The sequence below is a fragment of the Corticium candelabrum genome, chromosome 4 (assembly GCF_963422355.1).
Source record: "Corticium candelabrum chromosome 4, ooCorCand1.1, whole genome shotgun sequence".
Taxonomy (NCBI): Eukaryota; Metazoa; Porifera; class Homoscleromorpha; order Homosclerophorida; family Plakinidae; genus Corticium; species Corticium candelabrum.
In genome coordinates, this window is record NC_085088.1 from 2456431 (window position 1) to 2475833 (window position 19403).

General features: G+C 44.6%; 4 protein-coding genes across 4 annotated transcripts; 2 read left to right on the forward strand and 2 right to left on the reverse strand.

Annotated features, from left to right (window-relative positions):
• Positions 1–905: 905 nt before the first annotated feature.
• Positions 906–3153, reverse strand: LOC134178781 (perforin-like protein 1). The gene has a single exon (XM_062645673.1). It carries the CDS (start codon positions 2851–2853, stop codon positions 1093–1095), a length of 1761 nt encoding a protein of 586 aa, XP_062501657.1. The 5' UTR covers positions 2854–3153; the 3' UTR covers positions 906–1092.
• A 1466-nt stretch (positions 3154–4619) lies between these two features.
• Positions 4620–11466, forward strand: LOC134178816 (F-box/WD repeat-containing protein 7-like). Its single transcript, XM_062645719.1, has 4 exons — positions 4620–5112; positions 5179–5278; positions 10916–11031; positions 11095–11466. Exons 1-4 carry the CDS (start codon positions 5035–5037, stop codon positions 11221–11223), a joined length of 423 nt encoding a protein of 140 aa, XP_062501703.1. The 5' UTR covers positions 4620–5034; the 3' UTR covers positions 11224–11466.
• A 1678-nt stretch (positions 11467–13144) lies between these two features.
• Positions 13145–13932, forward strand: LOC134179106 (uncharacterized protein K02A2.6-like). The gene has a single exon (XM_062646001.1). It carries the CDS (start codon positions 13352–13354, stop codon positions 13808–13810), a length of 459 nt encoding a protein of 152 aa, XP_062501985.1. The 5' UTR covers positions 13145–13351; the 3' UTR covers positions 13811–13932.
• A 389-nt stretch (positions 13933–14321) lies between these two features.
• Positions 14322–16768, reverse strand: LOC134178681 (perforin-like protein 1). The gene has a single exon (XM_062645565.1). It carries the CDS (start codon positions 16544–16546, stop codon positions 14798–14800), a length of 1749 nt encoding a protein of 582 aa, XP_062501549.1. The 5' UTR covers positions 16547–16768; the 3' UTR covers positions 14322–14797.
• Between the last annotated feature and the right edge of the window lie 2635 nt (positions 16769–19403).

Here is a 19403-nt window from a genome sequence, read left to right on the forward strand (position 1 = left end):
GTTGGCCGAGGAAGCAGTACAAACATTCACAGCCGGTATGAGAAAAATACATGGGGATAGCTTGGATATGAAGATTGCTAGATTCGTGATGGCATATATCGTACCACGCCACATACAACGAAAGAAGGCTCAAGACGCGCCTAGACCTAGTACGACCTGGTATATTACATCCCATGTCACAGCCAAGCAAGTGCAGCAAAAACAACAGCATGGTCAGACAGCACGCGAGCAACATTTCGACGTAAGAGGTTTTGTATACATAAGCCATTATTCAGCTACCGAAAGGGACTGGAAGCCAGGAGCTATCACTGGGGTAACTAACCTCGGACCAGTGTCATACAGATGTCAAATGGAAGGAGGCGGCTCTGTTCGTAAACATGTAGATCAACTGAGAGAGAGCACTGGAGATACGTACGGAACAGACACTGACCGACCTCCTAGTCAGTACACTAGCAGAATTAGGAGTACACCAACCCGAGAGTAGCAGTGGACCATTAGAGATGCAGGAACAGATGAAACAGAGGGAGCAGAGACAGAGAACCAGGACATGGGGAGAGGCAACACACCGAAAGTATCCAGGCCAGTATAGCTGAGGCAATCTGCAAGAACCGTCAAGGCACCAGACGGACTGAACCTTTAGCACTAGGAGTAGTGGCTGTTGGCCTTTTTTTCTGATTGTTGGTGTTTGGGGTAGATTTTTGGGCTAAGGGGAAGGAGTCTAGTAGATACGGGATTTGGGGGTGATCCGGGGGGGGACTGTTTGCGGGACTATCGAGTTTGTACAAGAACAAGTTACAGTTACTACATTGTGATTGTGAAAGAATTCAGAGTTTGTTAAATTCATACCGGCCATATGTCATTTTTGGGCAGCGTATAGTAAGCTCAGAAGCTTCAATTTCACAACACTCTTTTGTAATTTCAATTATGATAATCAAAATAGTCCAATTTTATTAGCAAGCAACAATCAAACAATCAGCAAGAAAGCAGCTAAGCAGTCAACAAGTAGCCAAATGATTGAACAATAACATAATTATAAAGAATTAAAGAACGTGCAGTTCTTGCTATGAAAGCATTGATTTCAGTCATTCAGAGTTACTTGTAGTAGTAGCAAAAATGCAATCTGTGATTCCGAGTACCTCCATTTTCATATGGAATAGATCCACCGTGATCGTCTGCATTGTTTTTGTCTTCGTTGTCCCAGTGAAACCACTGATTGGATACACGCATTCCGTAGACCTCTTGGCAAAGGCTTTTAGCTGCCACCAAAATAAACGGTCGGTTTGTTGGTAAAACGATATGATTTGCTGTACTTCCATCTTGTCTGCAGCAGAACTCCATTCTGGTGTTGCGTCCATACTCTCCATCTGGTAGAGTTCTAGTGCCTCCATGTGAATTGGCATTTCTACTGTCTTCATCATCCCAGTGAATCCAACCGTAATGAAACTGGTTTGGACAATTGCCTTTTTTAAGAATGCAATAGGAGCCTCTAGGCCATGGATAATTAATGTTGTTCAAACCATTTGACACTTTTATACAGAACTCCCATTGCATGTTGTTACTTCCTTTCCAACCAGCTAAGTTGTATGAACTACTCCACTGATTAGCCGAGTTACCATCTTCGGTGTCGTGTTTTCTCCAACCAGAATCCCATCTTGAATTACTGCCTCTCGGGCAACCACTAGAGGGTTTGACCAACCCATATGTGCCTTTAGGCCAAGCTATGGGTAGAGTCAACTGGGAGTCATCGGGTGGTACGCGAGCGTTTTTGTAGGACGGATAAGTGGTGAGAGCACGGGCAAGTGCACTCTTGCGTCTGCGCACATGTAGATCCGAAGTGTAGCGACATGACAGAAACTCGGTGATTGGAGTTAATGTGATTTTGATGGGTTCGTGTCTAATTGGGTTTGGAATGATCCACTTGTTTTGCGCTGTGTCCCAATAGATGCTGCTTCCAATCTTGATCACCTTTCTAACTGATGTAAGCGAAGACAAAAATGAGTCACTCTGAACCAATTTATTGATGTCTAGTGAGAGAGATCCGGATGCTGATAGACCAGATGCAGATGTTGTAATTCCCAGAGCATTATGCTCTAACGAGTATCTAAACGCTTTGTCACTCGTCACTTCATAATGTTCAATGTACTTGCTTCCCAGAACGATTTCTGTGATAACGTGAGTTCCCCAAGTGTCTAGGAAAGAAAAATATGCATTGGGGGGACTGGTTGCTGACGATACGGGCAACGCGCGAACTGCAGCTTCGAATCCTGAAGACAGTTGAAATTTGGGTGTCCCACCTACGTCGCGTGAGCATTGGGCGAGTTCAGTTTGGTACCGTACGCTACCAAGGTTGCAAATTCGTGATTTTTCCATGTAAAGTTTCTTTTCACTTTGCAATTCTTGTAACACGTCTTTGTACTTGTCATTCGAAGTAAATGAGAATTTGATCAGACCTACAAATGATCCTGAAGCGCTTGTGTCCACAGAACGCGATAAATCGTGTTGATAACCTTTCGCCCCAGTGTACGCTTTTCTTTCACTAGAGGAACTGCAGCTCAATCGTTCGTTGACAGCAACTTGATCTGCTACAGAGTGTAACCTGTCTCGCGATCTCTTCTCCTGATCATAAGTTAGCTGAAGAACACGGTATGTGTCTCGAAATCCTGGGTCGAAGCCGCCCAGACCGTGCACACCTTGTGGGTTACCGTCCAGTAAATTATATCCAACTCCAATGAATCTGAGTCCATCGTGTGGTGAGTGTCCAATTCCAATGAGTCTACCGGGTGACAAACTAGCAGCGTAGGGTGGCATGATCGCCACAAGAAAAGCAACTGCCAGATATACCGTAATAGCCATTGTAGCTACAGAAGCTGCAACTGTCAACTGATCAGACTCTCCTGCCTCTACCCATTTGTATGAACACCAAAAACGGTTGCTTCACTTGCGTAGGAAATCGATCACGGTATATACGTATACGCGTGTGTAGGGATTGTTATAGTAAGCGGAATACTGAGTTTACAGTCGATATAAAACTGTATTGTATGGTAATTGTGCTAATTGACCGGTTTCGTTCTGTTCAAAGCTCACGGTATTCCGACAGTCGCGTTCTAATGGGCATGCATTCTCCTCCTACACCGTCAATAGTCGAACAATCCGCTAGAAGAAACCAGATGAAGATTCGATCTAATCTAGTCGGAATATTGCGCAACGAACTTCTTAGGGCCAAGTTTAGTCCGAATCAGAGCAGGAACATGCACGCCTAGTACGTCGCGCGCAACTTGAGGTGTTCCACTGCACATCTACGTACAGCACACATGCACCGATCGTCATCAAGCGGGGTGACGTCAAACCTTTACGACAATCCGAGATTTGCGGTTAGCGTGTGGGAAGTGGGGCACGTGACCGTTCAACTTTTCCAGTTGTGGTTGACTAATCTCGGACTAATGGAAACTTACCTAGAGATCGAAGCTGTCAACGAAGTAACTGACATGCAGGTAGAGCGACGCCCCTGTTATCGGACACCATCAATCATCGGACAGCCGTGCAAGAAGTAAACGAAGTAAGACTGAGCTTTGTTAAAGCCCACAGTAAGAAGGATTAGTAAAGACTGTGATTCCAGACGTGGGACGTCCAAAGGCTTGAAACGGTTATGCTAGGACGGTAAACGTGATCCTTCTCTGCGACCCTATTCATCGGACACCACCATCATTCACCAGACACGACCTCCCCCATGAAAACGCAAAGGTAATTCTGCAACTTCACACCTGAGATAGGTTTAAAGGTGACTAGCTAACACAACAACACTATCACTGTCTCCGTTTGCTACTCTCCAGGAGAGATAGCGCACGCTCATTGCGTCGAGGTAACGCCCCTTTCGTCAGACAGTCTTTTTCTTTGCAGCAGCAGTCTGCAGGTAATAATGTCATGAGAGAGAGTTGGAAGGAAATATCGTACGGCCCCCAATTCGTTTGACCTTTATTTGACTCAGCAACGGTTATTAGCGGAAACTGCTGAATTTTCTCTGCTGACAAGCTCACTCTGTTGGCATCTATTAGCCCTCCGGTACTGTCTAGTCTTCCCAGCGTAAGAATTTGAACTCCTGAGTGTCTTGCAGCACAACTGCACAGGCTTGATGCACACGCGTACGGATGTAGCAGACGATTCACGTCATCCATGTTCGAGCTTTGCGGTGAGCACATTCTCCCAACTCGCACAGGAACAGCCCATACTTTCCTTTCAAGGCCCCTAAATTGTTACTTGGCTCTGAATAGGACGTGTGCAGGTGTTTCTGTCTTAGTTTGATATCTACCATTGCCTGACCTTGACCGTCACAAGGTGCAGCACGCCATCGTTGGTACAACCAGCTGTACCGAATGCAGGAACTTTGTTTATTATCAGAGCAGCTAGAACCTTCACCCCTGCTTCTCCTAGATACAGTTGAATTAGATAACGTCAAGTCCTTGTCAACGCGCGCTACGCAGCGAGCGACTTTCTTTGCAAAGGGTAAAAGAGCGTTTTAGCACTTCAATCCTGCCCTCTCATCGGTTTCGGTTGTCGTCTTCTTTGTTGAAGGGTTGCTGTAAAACGCAGACTGCAGACTACGCAGACTGCAGACTACGGAATGGGGACTTTGGCGCTTTCCAAGTTCAAAGACATGCGCACATTCTTATAAACATACCTTCACGTGCTAATGTCTCCGGACTTGCCTCATGACATCGTCATGTTCAGTGAAACAGCGCGACTAAGCCTCTTCGAAGCCGCTTCTATCTCCATCTGTGCGAGCACGTACGTCGTCTGGATCTACGTCGATCACATGCGCGACAACTTGATAGTGAAACCAGGCGACCAACGCAATAGACAGCCTTGTGTTTCTCCATCAGAGTCTGTTTGTAAAATGTTTCTGTTCATATTGTGTGTGGTGAAGCGATAGTTGGAAGCACGAGTTAGAGAATGGACGATAGGGCGGTCTCCTTGAAAGAAAGGCGGTGACGTGTTGTCTTCTATCATAGTTATCTTTGTGCTTCCGTCTGTCTTTAGATGCTAGGAGATAAAGCAGGTACTTGCTTTCGACCAACGTATGTTGCAGCACATCGCAATCGACTAGAGGAGATATATGTATGGATTCAGATAGGCTCTTTATTGCGCATGTATCAGACAATGAAGATGCATTAAAATTGCTAGGACAGTGAAGATCACGGGAATTGCTGGATCTTGGTTCGTCAATGTAAGAATGGTGCGGGAAGTGCATTGTCAACATGCAAAGTACTGACGGCCTCATTAGGTGTGGGAATGTACTTGTACGCGCGTACGTGTTCATTGTGTATAAATTTTAGAACCAGTGTTTGGAACTGCTTTTGGAATCCTTTTAACTAGTATAACAGGAAAGTGTGTGTTTGAATGGTATTAATTAATTAGTCTAGCACTTATTATGTAAACAGTTCTTTTGATAACAGCAAGCAAAAAATTGACAACATTGTATTGTAGCATGTCCTGAACTGTTCTTAGCTGTTTGTTTACGCTAAAATGATCTTAGGATCAATGAGTCTGCCCAACAATTGAAAACAAATCTTTTTCTAACTAAATCTTTTAGCAGTTCTTTTACTAAGCTACATGTCAACACCCAAGATAACTCTAAGGAGCTCTTTGTGGCTTACAAGAAATCGTTTACGATCTTCCTCTAATATTTCAACATCTTGAGGATTGAAGTTCTTGTTTTTTTTGTTGAATGCAAGTAATGGATAAATGATAATGAGTGGCTTCCTTTTTCATGGAGAATCTCAATGTTCCGTCTGTAGTGGGGTACAATCTATACTCGTTGCAAGTGAAGACCATGTCATTGGGTGGAGGAGGTACATGAGGTGGATCACGAATGGAACCTCCGCAGCCGTAGCATTTCTTTACCCGTGTACCTTTCAACCGTTTTAGTTTGTACGTGAGACGGTCTTCTCGTGATTGGCAAGGATTTTCTGGTCGGGACTTCTTGGCTGCCCTGGTGATGTTGGCACTTGGCTGTCTAGACGTCATGCTCTCAGTTTTTCTGGGAGAACAGGTGCGTTTTCTTTTTCCCTCCTGATGTTCTGGCTTTTTTCCTATCTGTTTGGGTGCCCCTTGGCTGGAGCATTCCATAAGGTCGCTTGATCGCGCACTTTTATGGAAATTTGACAGTAATTCCCAAATTTGGCAGATATACGCAGCTGTAGAAATTGCGTGAGCACACAAATTGCATTTACGGTAACCTTGACATCCGCACACAAATTTACCTGTTCCTGGCGTTTTGACAAGATGAGGCTGTGATGTGGTAAGGCTAATCACCATTTTTCCACCGGAATTAACTGGAGCATCGACAATACTGTTTGGTGTGTTCAGTATTTTCTGCGCGTTTCTCCATGAACCGGCGTAAGTGAGTGGCGGTAGTCCTGTGTCTTCAAACTTGGGCAGTTCTCTTGTGCTGTCCTTTTCCGAAGAGTGCTTCTGTTGGATGTCTTGGGCATGGGCATCTTCACAGACTTTTGAGCTGGTGGAGTACTACGAGGACTAGTAATGAGAGGACGAAGCAAGAAACGCTGGATGTAACGTACGCGCTGCTCTTCGCTCATGTCACTAAACCACCTGTCCACAGAGACTTCTAAATTGTTGTAGTGTGGCGCTAGTTTGTACGGGCCGGTATTAACAAGAGACCTTTCCACATCTCTTTGTTGTCTGTCTACAAGCTCACGTAATTTTTTCACAAATGTTGGCCAGTCAGACAATTTGTGGTGGCAGGAGTGTTTGAGAGCATGGTGGGAACTCTCAACATCGTTGTTGAGAAAGAACTCGTCGCCTAACCCTGCGTTCCGTCTTATGTTGAGTAACATCTTCTCTTCTATATCCTTCGTCTGGTATTTTTCAAGCCAGGAAAAGAATGAGCAAGAATTGCTGTCTCGTGCCAGTCGCTCTCTGCTTTCCCAAGTGTCTTTGAATTCAGCCAATTTTTGCCGGAATTCTGATGTGCAGTCTACCATACCGGACTGATGTTCAGCTGCTGATCCAAAGATGTCTTTGATGAAGTCTATTTTGTACTTTCCCGTGATTCCTAGGCGGGTCAGCTTTCTTTGGATGTCGTCTTCCATATGCTTTTTGCATAAAACATGAATAGCACGTGGGAATTGCTGTAAAAAGCCATTGAATAGTGCCGTGTCTCTGTCAGTCCCAACGGCACGTACGTTCTGTATATCTGGGCATAGCCTAGTCATACATGACGACATGTAGCGAAACGCTGCCTCATCCTTTGTCTTGTGAAGAAGTGCTGGTCCATTCATGGAGGATTGCCTCCTCGTCGGGTTCGTAACTGCAGCTGTTTGTAGGCTGTTGTCGTCAGCCAGAACTCACCACAGTTGTAGGTAGTGTCCAACCCCAAAATAGCAAATTTATTTTGGTTAGTGCAGCATTTTACGATGTCGTGTAACTGCCTATCATTGGCGAGAAAGCACATAGGGTAAGGAGCTCCTTGCACAAACCGAAGAAATGGCTTTTGGGAACTTTCGTCTTCTTTGCATTGCTTGATCAATGCAAATAGCTCGTCTTTCTCTACAACGACATCATTGTTGTGCCTGTTGATGTTCCAGACCTGCTGGATGTTTCTAGGCATAGCCGAGCTGCTGTTGCATTGAAACACGCCGCCAGCGGCTTCACAGACCTGGTCGTACACGTCAGTGGGATGGCCAGAGAAGCGAGATTGACTCGGCGCGTCTCGAATTGAGTCTTTTGTACTCTGTCGCGTTCTAAGGTGTGGATAGTCATCGGTCGTTCTATTTCCGTGTGGAGCGTACTCAATAGTGTGCTCTTGACCTTCAAATAGATATTGTAAGAGTACTAGGGGGCTTTTTTCTCCACCACGCAGCAACTCCGCTGTGCGCCTTCTAAAGTCACGGTGCTTCGAATTAGCGTGACATCGGTACCACTAATTGATGACGTCGCTTCTTTCTTTCCATTGTTTCTCCACGTTCCTAGGTCGTCTGCTTTAAAATCGTAGTAGCTGTCTAACTTTGACGTGTCCAGTAAGAAAACAGCGTTGTTGGAGCATCTCAAATGCATGGCATGGCAGACGCGGCTTACCGGTGGTCTGGTCAAAATTAGTATCAACTCTTCTGCTGCGCTGAAATCTACACTAGTGGAGAAAAATGGCTTCAACGGATCGTCGTGGAAGAACCTCTGAGAGTTCTGAATGTCATCTCTTTGTGTTCCAGAAGTAAGGGGGCTGTCGCTAATGCTATCGACGTCTTCGTCGCTGCTGTTGGTGAGGTCGATCTGATTCTCGACTAACGTGTTTGCTTTTGCTAGCCTACATTGTAAACAACATCATGTCATGCTTTTAGCCAACCTGGTATACTATTTTGTTTTGCTAGACATGTCGTACAATATTAATAATTGTAACTATACACGCACTCGTATAGATACATACCTGCTACTTGTAGCCCTCGAATCACTGTCACTGTCGGGAGGTACCCAGTAGTTCAAGGGTGACGACTTTCCGGGAAGCTGTTTTAATGCCTCGTAATGTTCAAACTCCTTGATATACAATACAGCTATTCTGCTGTCTTTTCTAGAATTGCTGCGGACGGGACTGATCAGTCTATGAGACAGTGTCCCTTGCTCAGAGACATGGACAACACAACACATGGTCCTGTGTATTGCTGCCAGAGCGTATATGACGAGGTCTACTGTGTCCGTTGCGTAGTTTCCTTCTTCACAGTATGCCTCCAGCTCACGGCAGACGTCGCGATTTGCTAGAAATCCACCGTACACGTCTAGATGGGTCAAAATCTCGGTCTTCACATCTTGTAGCGTCTGCGTGACGCTCTTGATATCTAGCCCTCGGAGAGACATAGCTTTCAACCATGAATGAATTAGGCAATGGCCATCACTACTGGCCCGCACGCTCGTAAATCGACGTAAATAGCACGTAAATCGAATTTACGATCATCGTAATTTACCGTAATTTACGCCGATGCTACTCGTAAATAGACGTATTTATTCGTAAATGGCCACTTTACGTTCATTTACGATCATTTACGTAGCAATTACGGCTCATTCACGGTTGTTTTACGTAGGGTTTACGACTCAATTTACTCTAACTTACGTCTATTGACGTTGCAAAAACCGGTTTATCTACTGGTCATTTACGCAAAATTTACGTCTAATTACAGCCTAATTACTTTTCAATTACTGTCATATACGTAGCATTTACTACCCAGTTATATATGCATGCGGTAACGCGACAGATTGTTGAAAATAATTCTAATTCAGAGAATCTTTTATTGTAAATTCATACAACACAAATTACAAATCACAAGTTAATTAATTAAATTATTTGACAATCTTGTTTCTTCCATATAATTTTCTCCTATGAGGAAAAGATCAGTGATAATATGAGCACGAGTGAGATGCTAATGTCTCAATACATTTAATTCCATTGATGCCAGTTTTCTTCCTCTGCTTCCCGGTATAATCATTTCCCCATCAATAATTTGAATGATTTCAATTAAAAAAGAATCTGTATCAAAAAAGATGTCTAATAATTATAAGTCACCCTATACTAGAGTATCCATTTGTAGAATACCTATCATTTGGAAGTTGTCAGCTGGAAACCCCAGAGCCACCGGACAGCGCGTCTCATGATGCAACAGCAGCACCTGTTGTCTTGGAGTTGCTACAGTACCTGCAGCTGTCGCCAGCTCTGCATAATCTATTTCACCTGTTACCATGGCAACAAACTGAATTGAAATTATTGTGTTAATGAATTGCATTTGTCACGTGCACGAAGAAACCTGTATAAATAGTTTCACAGGTTGCAGTTGGCGACAGCTGCAGGTGTTCCAAATCTACGTCTTGACCACCAACTGGCTGGAGCTGTTCGTGCAGAGATGGATCAGATCTAGAGTGCTGAGACGATCTCGAGCTTGTGGCGGAATTTGCTGTCGAAGGACGAGGTCTTCGTCTAGATATCGAAGCACGAGACGAAATTTATGAAAAAGATGCACACAACAGTGCAAAACAATGTACGCTTACTCTCTGTCATACTCACGCCGTTTTATTCTCTCCCGCATGTCTCCCATAACCTGGGCAAGACCTACTCTAAAGTAGACTTTGACAACCTGTTTCCACAGACATATGCATATTAGCTATAGATCACCGATCGAGATCACGCGAAGAGATCATACTGACATCTGAATCGAAGCTTACCTCCTTAGAAGCCTTTTGTAAGTCTGCTCTAGAGCAGGTCTTGCCAAGGCTATCCGCCGCCAATCTAATTTCTGCCTAGAGAAACTAGAGCTATTAGTATGCACGATGCAGTTATTTGATCAGTCCACGAACATCGATTTTTTGTTAATCATGCACATACCTAACTAGCTTACCCTGTATCGTAAGCGTTCTCTCGTCCCTTTCATCAACTCAGGTGGTCCATCCATGATTCCTGGCAGAAAGCGTATAATGACAGCTCTACGCCTATCAACTCGATTGTATACTGCGTAGCCCCTCCCATGGGCGGAACCTGATCATGATTGACGGCTCTATCAAACCGTTGGTCTCTAGAGCCTTTGTCTACGGCTTACATTTGCATGAACTGAACGAGGGTATCAATTTTAATTAATGAAGATGCATGTTCAAGAGCTTCTCCTAGTGCCAAATGATTGAGAGGAGTGCATGTAATCACGCAGTGTGCACGTGTCACTAAGACATAGTGATGTTGCATTTTGTGTGTGTGCGCACGTGAGAGTGTGTGTGTGTATGTGTGAGTGTTTGTGTGTGTGTGTGTGTGTGTGTGTGTGTGTGTGTGTGTGTGTGTGTGCGTGCGTGTGTGTGTGTGTGTGTGTGCGTGCATGCGTGTGTGCAATTCATCACTGGCCATTGCACCTCAATGTGTTGTATCTCTCCTAAGGTTTGTGTCTGCATGAGTTAAAAGAACACCTTGGCATCGTACGTTGCCTCCATTTGACACGCACACGACTGGTAACTGGAGGTGACGTGAGGAAATTAATCATCTGGGACACAGAGGTGCTTACAAAATTACATGTTAAGCATTCAAATTTGCCCATTTGAAACATTAAACTATTATAGCGTGGAGAGATGTGCAACATCATTCATCGTAATCCAACATCACTGCATCAGATGTGGGTAGACGATACACGACTGATAACTGCCTCTCCTGATGCTCCTGGAACCATCACAATCATCAACTTCTGGTGACAGTGTCAACACACCCAGCTCCACAAGAGAGTTGTAATTGTAGAGGAAATTCTATTTTTGCATGTTGTTGACGATGTTTGTGTTTATGGTGTTAGTTTGTTGTTCAATTCTAAATGCTGTTAGTATCGTTGACGGTTCTCTCATATTTTTACATGGCTTTAGTATTTTTACGTGTTTTTAGTATGAAACTATGTTTTTGTTTATAGTACAGCACTTGCCTGATGGATTGTGTGTGTGTGTGTGTGTGTGTGTGTGTGTGTGTGTGTGTGTGTGTGTGTGTGTGTGTGTGTGTGTGTGTGTGTGTGTGTGTGTGTCCATTTCTCACATCCTTGACCAGTCAACAGTCAACAAGTAGCAATTTTTGTTGCATTTTGAATGTCGGTTAAAGCGTGTTCTAGACACATTCAGCGATGTTATTGGTGATGATCTTGTATGACGTGTTGCAGTCAGTCAGCTAGCATTAGACTCGCTCTCCGCCGTCGTTATTCCCTGGATAGTCAGTCCTCGATGACGGCTCCAGGGAATGAAGACGGCGGAGAGTGACTGGGTCGAGTCTTAGCATCCATGTTCGATTGACATGCTGAACTCAAGGTTTTTCCTTTAGTAACCTAGAAGACCGCCAATTCATCTTTGGACAAAGATTGAAGCAGAATGAGATAGACAGGTAAACCGAGGTGTTTTGGAACTTGTTTATACCGCTCTATATGTACCTTTCCGACTGTCAGCGTACTCAAGTCATCTGGTGCCATTAGAATTTGTGGAGACTTCAAGCCCTTCAATCTTTACTTCATACTCAATCATCACCCAATTCTGCTTCCAAGTGACTTATTTAGTGTACTGATTGGTGGTAAATATTTTACAAAATTAGACCTACAACCTGTATCTGATGCTTAGAATCAACATACTCTAGGCGCACAAACCACAAGGACCTACTGAACTGAAAGCGCACTTGGGTATGTTCACTTACTACAACAAATTCCTCAAGAATTGCGGAACAGTCTTGGTCGCCTTACTAAGTAAGAGGACACCCTGGGAGTGGACCAAAGAACACAACAAAGCCTTTCGAGAGTCGCAACGGCTGCTCACTACCTCGCCAGTGTTAGCACACTACGACTTCAAACTACCACTCATTGTTGCTTGTGATGCTTCTCCACTGGGAATAGCTAGGAGCAGTATTCTCACACCAATTTGACATTGGGGAGGAACGACCAGAGGCGTTTGCATCTTTGTCATTGACCACCATGGAGCGAAACTACTCGCAGATCTATTGGGAAAGCTTGGCGGTCCAGTTCGGAGTTAAGAGGTTTCACAGGTTTATTTATGGACAGCATTTCACCTTGGATTCTGACCATAGACCACTCATTGGGATATTCGGAGAGGATAGGCAGATAGCATCGATGGCCTCTGCTTGAGTACAGAGGTGGGCCCTACGACTGGCAGCCTACCAATATACGTTTTGATACAAGCCGGGCAGAATGAATGCTAATGCAGACGCACTATACTAGGCAGACTGCCACTACCAGCTAAGGACGCCAGAGAGTGATGTTACTCACCTGAAATAGTACATGTCTTAGATCAGTTGTAAGTCACACCGATATCAGCAAAACAAATTAGAGCTTGGACGGTAGATGACTCAGTTTTCCAGCTAGTCAAAGAATACACGCAATCAGGGTAGCCCAGCAAGATTGCAGAGGTACTCGAACCATATGCAAAAGTAGACTGGAGACTGGAGATGGCTGTGGAAGAGGGAAGTTTGATGCTAGGCAACAGTGTGATTGTACCACCACCAGGCCGAGCGACTGTGTGTGTGTGTGTGTGTGTGTGTGTGTGTGTGTGTGTGTGTGTGTGTGTGTGTGTGTGTGTGTGTGTGTGTGTGTGTGTGTGTGTGTGTGTGTGTGTGTGTGTGTGTGTGTGTGTGTATTTGGACGAGTTGCATTCAGCACATCCTGGAATATTCCGGATGAAGGGGCTGTGTAGAGCAGCTATCCACGCCTGGCTCCACTGCATACTTGGGAGTGGCCCAAGAAACCTTGGTTCTACATCCACAGAGACTATGCTGGCCCATTCCTGGACCACATGTTTTTGATCTTGATTGATGCCCATTCTAAATGGATAGAGGTGGTACAACATGGGTAAACTATCACCGGCAGAGGTCATGATCAAGTGCAGACAAGCATTCGTAACACATGGTCTGCCGGATGTCATTGTTTCAGATAATGGCCCTTGTTTACAAGCTCCCAGTTTCAAGATTTTGAACAGCGATGGCGTCCCTCACATTACCGTTGCTCCCTATCATCCAGCCTCCAACGGGTTGGCCAAGAAAGCAGTACAAACATTCACAGCCGCTATGAGAAAAATACATGGGGATAGCTTGGATGTGAAGATTGCTAGATTCGTGATGGCATATACCGTACCACACCACATACAACGATCGACAGTTGTGTCACCTGCCGAATTGTTGCTGGGAAGAAGGTTCAAGACGCGCCTAGACGTAGTACGACCTGGTATTACATCCCATGTCACAGCCAAGCAAGTGCAGCAAAACAACAGCATGATGGGACATCACACAAGCGACATTTTGACGTAAGAGGTTCTGTATACGTAAGCCATTATTCGGCTACCGAAAGGGACTGGAAGCCAGGAACCATCACTGAGGTAACTAGTAGACCAACTGAGAGAGAGAGAGAGGAAAGAGAGAGAGAGAGAGAGAGAGAGAGGGAGGGAGGGAGGGAGGGAGGGAGGGAGGGAGGGAGGGAGGGAGGGAGGGAGGGAGGGAGGGAGGGAGGGAGGGAGGGAGGGAGGGAGAGGGAGGGAGGGCGAGGGAGGGAGGGCGAGGGAGGGCGAGGGAGGGAGGGCGAGGGAGGGCGAGGGAGGGCGAGGGAGGGCGAGGGAGGGCGAGGGAGGGCGAGGGAGGGCGAGGGAGGGCGAGGGAGGGCGAGAGAGGGCGAGAGAGGGCGAGGGAGGGCGAGGGAGGGCGAGAGAGGGCGAGAGAGGGCGAGAGAGGGCGAGAGAGGGCGAGAGAGGGCGAGAGAGAGCGAGAGAGAGCGAGAGAGCGAGAGAGGAGAGAGAGAGAGAGAGAGAGAGAGACAGAGAACCGTCAAGGCACCAGACTGACTGAACCTTTAGCACTAGGAGTAGTGGCTGTTGGCCTTTTTGCTGATTATTGTTGTTTGGGGTAGATTTTTGGGCTAAGGGGAAGGAATCTAGTACATACGGGATTTGGGGGTGATCTGGGGGGGGAACGTTTGCGGAACTATCGAGTTTGTACAATAACAAGTTACAGTTACTACATTGTGATTGTGAAAGAATTCAGAGTTTGTTAAATTCATACCGGCCATATGTCATTTTTGGGCAGCGTAGTAAGCTCAGAAGCTTCAATTTCACAACACTCTTTTGTAATTTCAATCATGATAATCAAAATAGTCCAATTTTACTAGCAAGCAACAATCAACAATCAGCAAGAAAGCAGCTAAGCAGTCAACAAGTAGCCAAATGATAGAACAATAACAAAATTATAAAGAATTAAAGAACGTGCAGTTCTTGCTATGAAAGCATTGATTTCAGTCATTCAGAGTTACTTGTAGTAGTAGCAAAAATGCAATCTGTGATTCCGAGTACCTCCATTTTCATATGGAATAGATCCACCGTGATCGTCTGCATTGTTTTTGTCTTCGTTGTCCCAGTGAAACCACTGATTGGATACACGCATTCCGTAGACCTCTTGGCAAAGGCTTTTAGCTGCCACCAAAATAAACGGTCGGTTTGTTGGTAAAACGATATGATTTGCTGTACTTCCATCTTGTCTGCAGCAGAACTCCATTCTGGTGTTGCGTCCATACTCTCCATCTGGTAGAGTTCTAGTGCCTCCATGTGAATTGGCATTTTTACTGTCTTCATCATCCCAGTGAATCCAACCGTAATGAAACTGGTTTGGACAATTGCCTTTTTTAAGAATGCAATAGGAGCCTCTAGGCCATGGATAATTAATGTTGTTCAGACCATTTGACACTTTTATACAGAACTCCCATTGCATGTTGTTACTGTCTTTCCAACCAGCTAAGTTGTATGGACTACTCCACTGATTGTTTGAGTTCTTATCTTCTGTGTCGTGTTTTCTCCAACCAGAATCCCATCTTGAATTACTGCCTCTCGGGCAACCACTATAGGGTTGGACCAACCCATATGTGCCTTTAGGCCAAGCTATGGGTAGAGTCAACTGGGAGTCATCGGGTGGTACTCGAGCGTTTTTGTAGGACGGATAAGTGGTGAGAGCACGGGCAAGCGCACTCTTGCGGCTGCGCACATGTAGATCTGAAGTGTAGCGACATGACAGAAAGTCAGTGATTGGAGTTAATGTGATTTTGATTGGTTCGTGGCTAGTTGCGTTTGGAATGATCCACTTGTTTTGCACTGTGTCCCAATAGACGCTGCTTCCAATCTTGATCACCTTTCTAACTGATGTAAACGAAGACAAAAATGAGTCACTCTGAACCAATTTATTGATGTCTAGTGAGAGAGATCCAGATGCTGATAGACCAGATGCTGATAGACCAGATGCAGATGTTGTAATCCCCAGAGCGTCATGCTGTAACGAGTATCTAAATGCTTCGTCACTTGTCACTTCATAATGTTCAGTGTACTTGCTTCCCAGAACGATTTCTGTGATAACGTGAGTTCCCCAAGTGTCTAGGAAAGAAAAATATGCATTGGGGGGACTGGTTGCTGACGATACGGGCAACGCGCGAACTGCAGCTTCGAATCCTGAAGACAGTTGAAATTTGGGTGTCCCACCTACGCCGCGTGAGCATCGGGCGAGTTCAGTTTGGTACCGTACGCTACCAAGGTTGCAAATTTGTGATTTGTCTATGTAAAGTTTCTTTTCACTCTGAGACCCTTGTAGTACTCTTTTGTACTTGTAACTCGAAGTAAATGAGAATTTGTATAGACCTGCAAATGATCCTGAAGCGCTTGTGTCGACAGAACGAGATACATCGTATTGATAACCTTTCGCTCCCGTGTACGCTTTTCTTTCACTAGAGGAACTGCAGCTCAATCGTGCGTTGGTACTAACTTGATCTGCTACAGAGTGCTGCCTGTCTTGTGATATCTTCTGTTGATCATAAGTTAGTTGAAGAACACTGTATGTGTCTCGAAATCCTGGATCAAAGCCACCCAGACCGTGCACACCTTGTGGGTTGCCATCAAGTAGATTGTACCCGATCCCAATGAATCTGAGACTGCTATGTGGAGTCAACGCTTCATCAGCAAAGTTCATCATCACCGATGTGAGAAGGAAGAACAATAGCTGAACAGTGAGAGCCATTGCAGAGAAACTGCTTGCAGTTGTAGACTGATTAGTTTGATCATTTCAAGCTGCTTATATAGGAACAGAAGCAGTCCTCAAGTTCAGATCTTTATGCATAGACATGTGGGTAGATATGCAGGAAAATGTACCAAGTAGTTGTGAAATTGATGTAACCTTTAGGTGCTTTGTCTTGTAAAGTAGATAATAAACCACACAGGATATCCTTGAGACATCCTTCATGTCTAGAAGACAAGAATATCCTTCAAACATCCTTCATATGTCTAGAAGACAACATATTGGCTCGCAGCAACTAGTTACTACACATAAATATGCATCATTACTCACACACTAAGTGATCAACTGCATGTGCTAGCTGTGATCTTATTGATTCGTTGTGCTTTACGTGGGCAGCTAGTAGTGTGGATCAGTTTGCGTGAATGTGTTGTTGTACTGAGGCGCTAATTAATTAATGTGTGGTTGCATGCGTAGGTGTTCGAGCTAATTGATGGTTTGAGTGCAAGTGGTGTGTGTGTGTGTGTGTGTGTGTGTGTGTGTGTGTGTGTGTGTGTGTGTGTGTGTGTGTGTGTGTGTGTGTGTGTGTGTGTGTGTGTTGGTAGTTAGGGGCTGTACTGCATGAGCTTTTAAATGTTTGCTGTAGTGTATGAGTGCATGTGTAGAGTATGGAATTCTCAGATGTCAGTTGGGTAGATATCAAATTGGGGACAAACCCTGACAATCTTTTTACTGTATGCTCGAAACATGCATACTTTCTCTAGAAGGTGCACCTACAGTTCACACTCCTACATTACACCACACACTCAATTAAATCTTTCCGCATAGGGGTCCTGTGCAAATCACGCATTTACATCCACACACCCACAGTATTTTTTCTAAAATTCTAGACATCTTTACTCCAACTGATCTACACACTTAATTAGCTGCCTATAGAACATAATCTTTTTTCAACAAGTCAAGTCAATGAGACCGCAGCCCCACTCATATTAATTAAGTGTGTATCACTATAGTAATATGTTCATGCATGGTTTGCTGCTATAGCCCATATACCTATGCATGTATGCATGTTGTCTTCCAGACAGGATGTTTTAGGGATATCTTATGTCTAATTAACATCCTGTGGTTTACCTTAAAGGGTACAACATGTAGATTTGAACAATTGTCTCTCTCCGCCCCTGCATTCTCTGTATGTCACTCTGAAATGACTTCCGTTGCTGCATGTGGTGCATTTTTAATTCCCCTCTTTATTCACCCAATTCTCATTCGGTAATCCAACTTGTTTTGCTTGTTCGGCCATTCGTGACTTAGAAACCGACTCCTGTCACCATGTATTGTGTTTAGAGAATCGTGTTAGTTTAGAATAGAACACAACTAGGTTTACTTAGTAAGTTACTAAATGTTAATGTTGTATACAGACTTATACAGACTCGAGCCAGTCTCTCGATCCCACCTCGCCATTCCCGTATGTCATTCTGAAGCAGAGTGTGACCAAATTATATGAGAGACGTACTTTTAGGATTATAAGTGATATGATATGTAGTGCACATGCCCGGTTGTAGTTGTAGTTGGTGTTGACAACCTTACGACATTGTTGTGCATGTCCTCACATTTCTAGAGTCGTCCAGATGGAGTGTTTCTCCTTTTCTTGCCGAAAGTGGGAATCTTGTTGTTTTGGTGGAAATTGTAATGTAAACATGTTTGCAGACTTTCGGTGCTTGTTTGTCATCGTGTACATTGCGTCTGCAGGCACTACAACAATGTAGACTTTCAACAATTACTCTTTGTACAGTAAACTGCCTTGAATGCATGTTGTACAGAGACTATTCTGTTCACAGAGACTATTCTGTTTACCGGGACTATTTTGTTCATGCATTTTGAACCCACTGTAGTGGGGACTATTCTGTTTACATGAACAGAATAGTGAACAGAATAGTCTTGGTGAACAGGATAGTCCTGGTGAACAGGATAGTCCCCGCTATAGCAGGGACTATTCTGTTCACAGCGATAATTCTGCATGTTCACACTAGCCATGCAGTGTTCATGGCGACTCTCCTGTTCACAGCGACTATTCTGTTCACGGCGGGTACGTATTCTGTTACGGGCAACTGTTCTAGCTGTTCACAGCGACTGCTCTGTTCACAGCGTATTGTGTTCACGTGAACAGAAAAGTCGCCGGTGAACAGGATAGTCTCCAGGATAGTCTCCGCTATAGCGGGGACAATTCTGTTCACAGCAACTATCCTGTTCACAGCCACTATCCTGTTTACCGCGTATATTCTGTTCACAGCAACTATATCCTTTTCACGGGCGACTATCCTGTTCACGACCCGGGGACTTTCTGTTCACGGTGACTATCTGCATGTTATTTTAACTAGAGATTCTGTTTACTAGCTAGACACTTTTGCTCATTGTCAACAGTCCATATGCGCAACACTTACCGTACTCTAGCTCTTGCTCAATTTAGCTATCTAGCTAGGACGCCTGGCTGTATGGTGCGTGGCTAGCTGACAACACTATGATATTGTAGACTCTTCCAATGTGCTCATTATGGTGGTCGATCCTCTCTGGTGTATACAGATCATAGGAATGTGTGTACTACAACTAATAATTTTGTGATTGTTCATGTGTGATTATGTAATTCCTAGATAAGTATGATATCTATACTGTACAGTGTCTGTGAGAGAAGGTTGGCAAGTGGTTGGAAGAAGCTAGTAAATTTACAGCAACTATAGTGTTTTGTATAGTGCAATGCATATTAGATTGCATTGGTAACAGGGATTGCTGGTAAGCAAGCACCAGCAAGTCATCTAGGGTAGGGAAATTGATTGAAGATGGAGACTGTGACCTAGCATTACTGTTT

Excerpts from the sequence above, each read along its gene's own strand:
- LOC134178816 (XM_062645719.1), top strand. The coding sequence starts at position 5,035 with ATGCTAGGAGATAAAGCAGGTACTTGCTTTCGACCAACGTATGTTGCA. Across the intron at positions 5,113-5,178 it reads ATCGACTAGAGGAGATATAT|GACAGTGAAGATCACGGGAA; the intron begins GTATGGATTCAG and ends TAAAATTGCTAG. Across the intron at positions 5,279-10,915 it reads AGTACTGACGGCCTCATTAG|GTTTGTGTCTGCATGAGTTA; the intron begins GTGTGGGAATGT and ends ATCTCTCCTAAG.
- LOC134179106 (XM_062646001.1), top strand. The coding sequence starts at position 13,352 with ATGGGTAAACTATCACCGGCAGAGGTCATGATCAAGTGCAGACAAGCA.
- LOC134178681 (XM_062645565.1), bottom strand. The coding sequence starts at position 16,546 with ATGGCTCTCACTGTTCAGCTATTGTTCTTCCTTCTCACATCGGTGATG.
- LOC134178781 (XM_062645673.1), bottom strand. The coding sequence starts at position 2,853 with ATGGCTATTACGGTATATCTGGCAGTTGCTTTTCTTGTGGCGATCATG.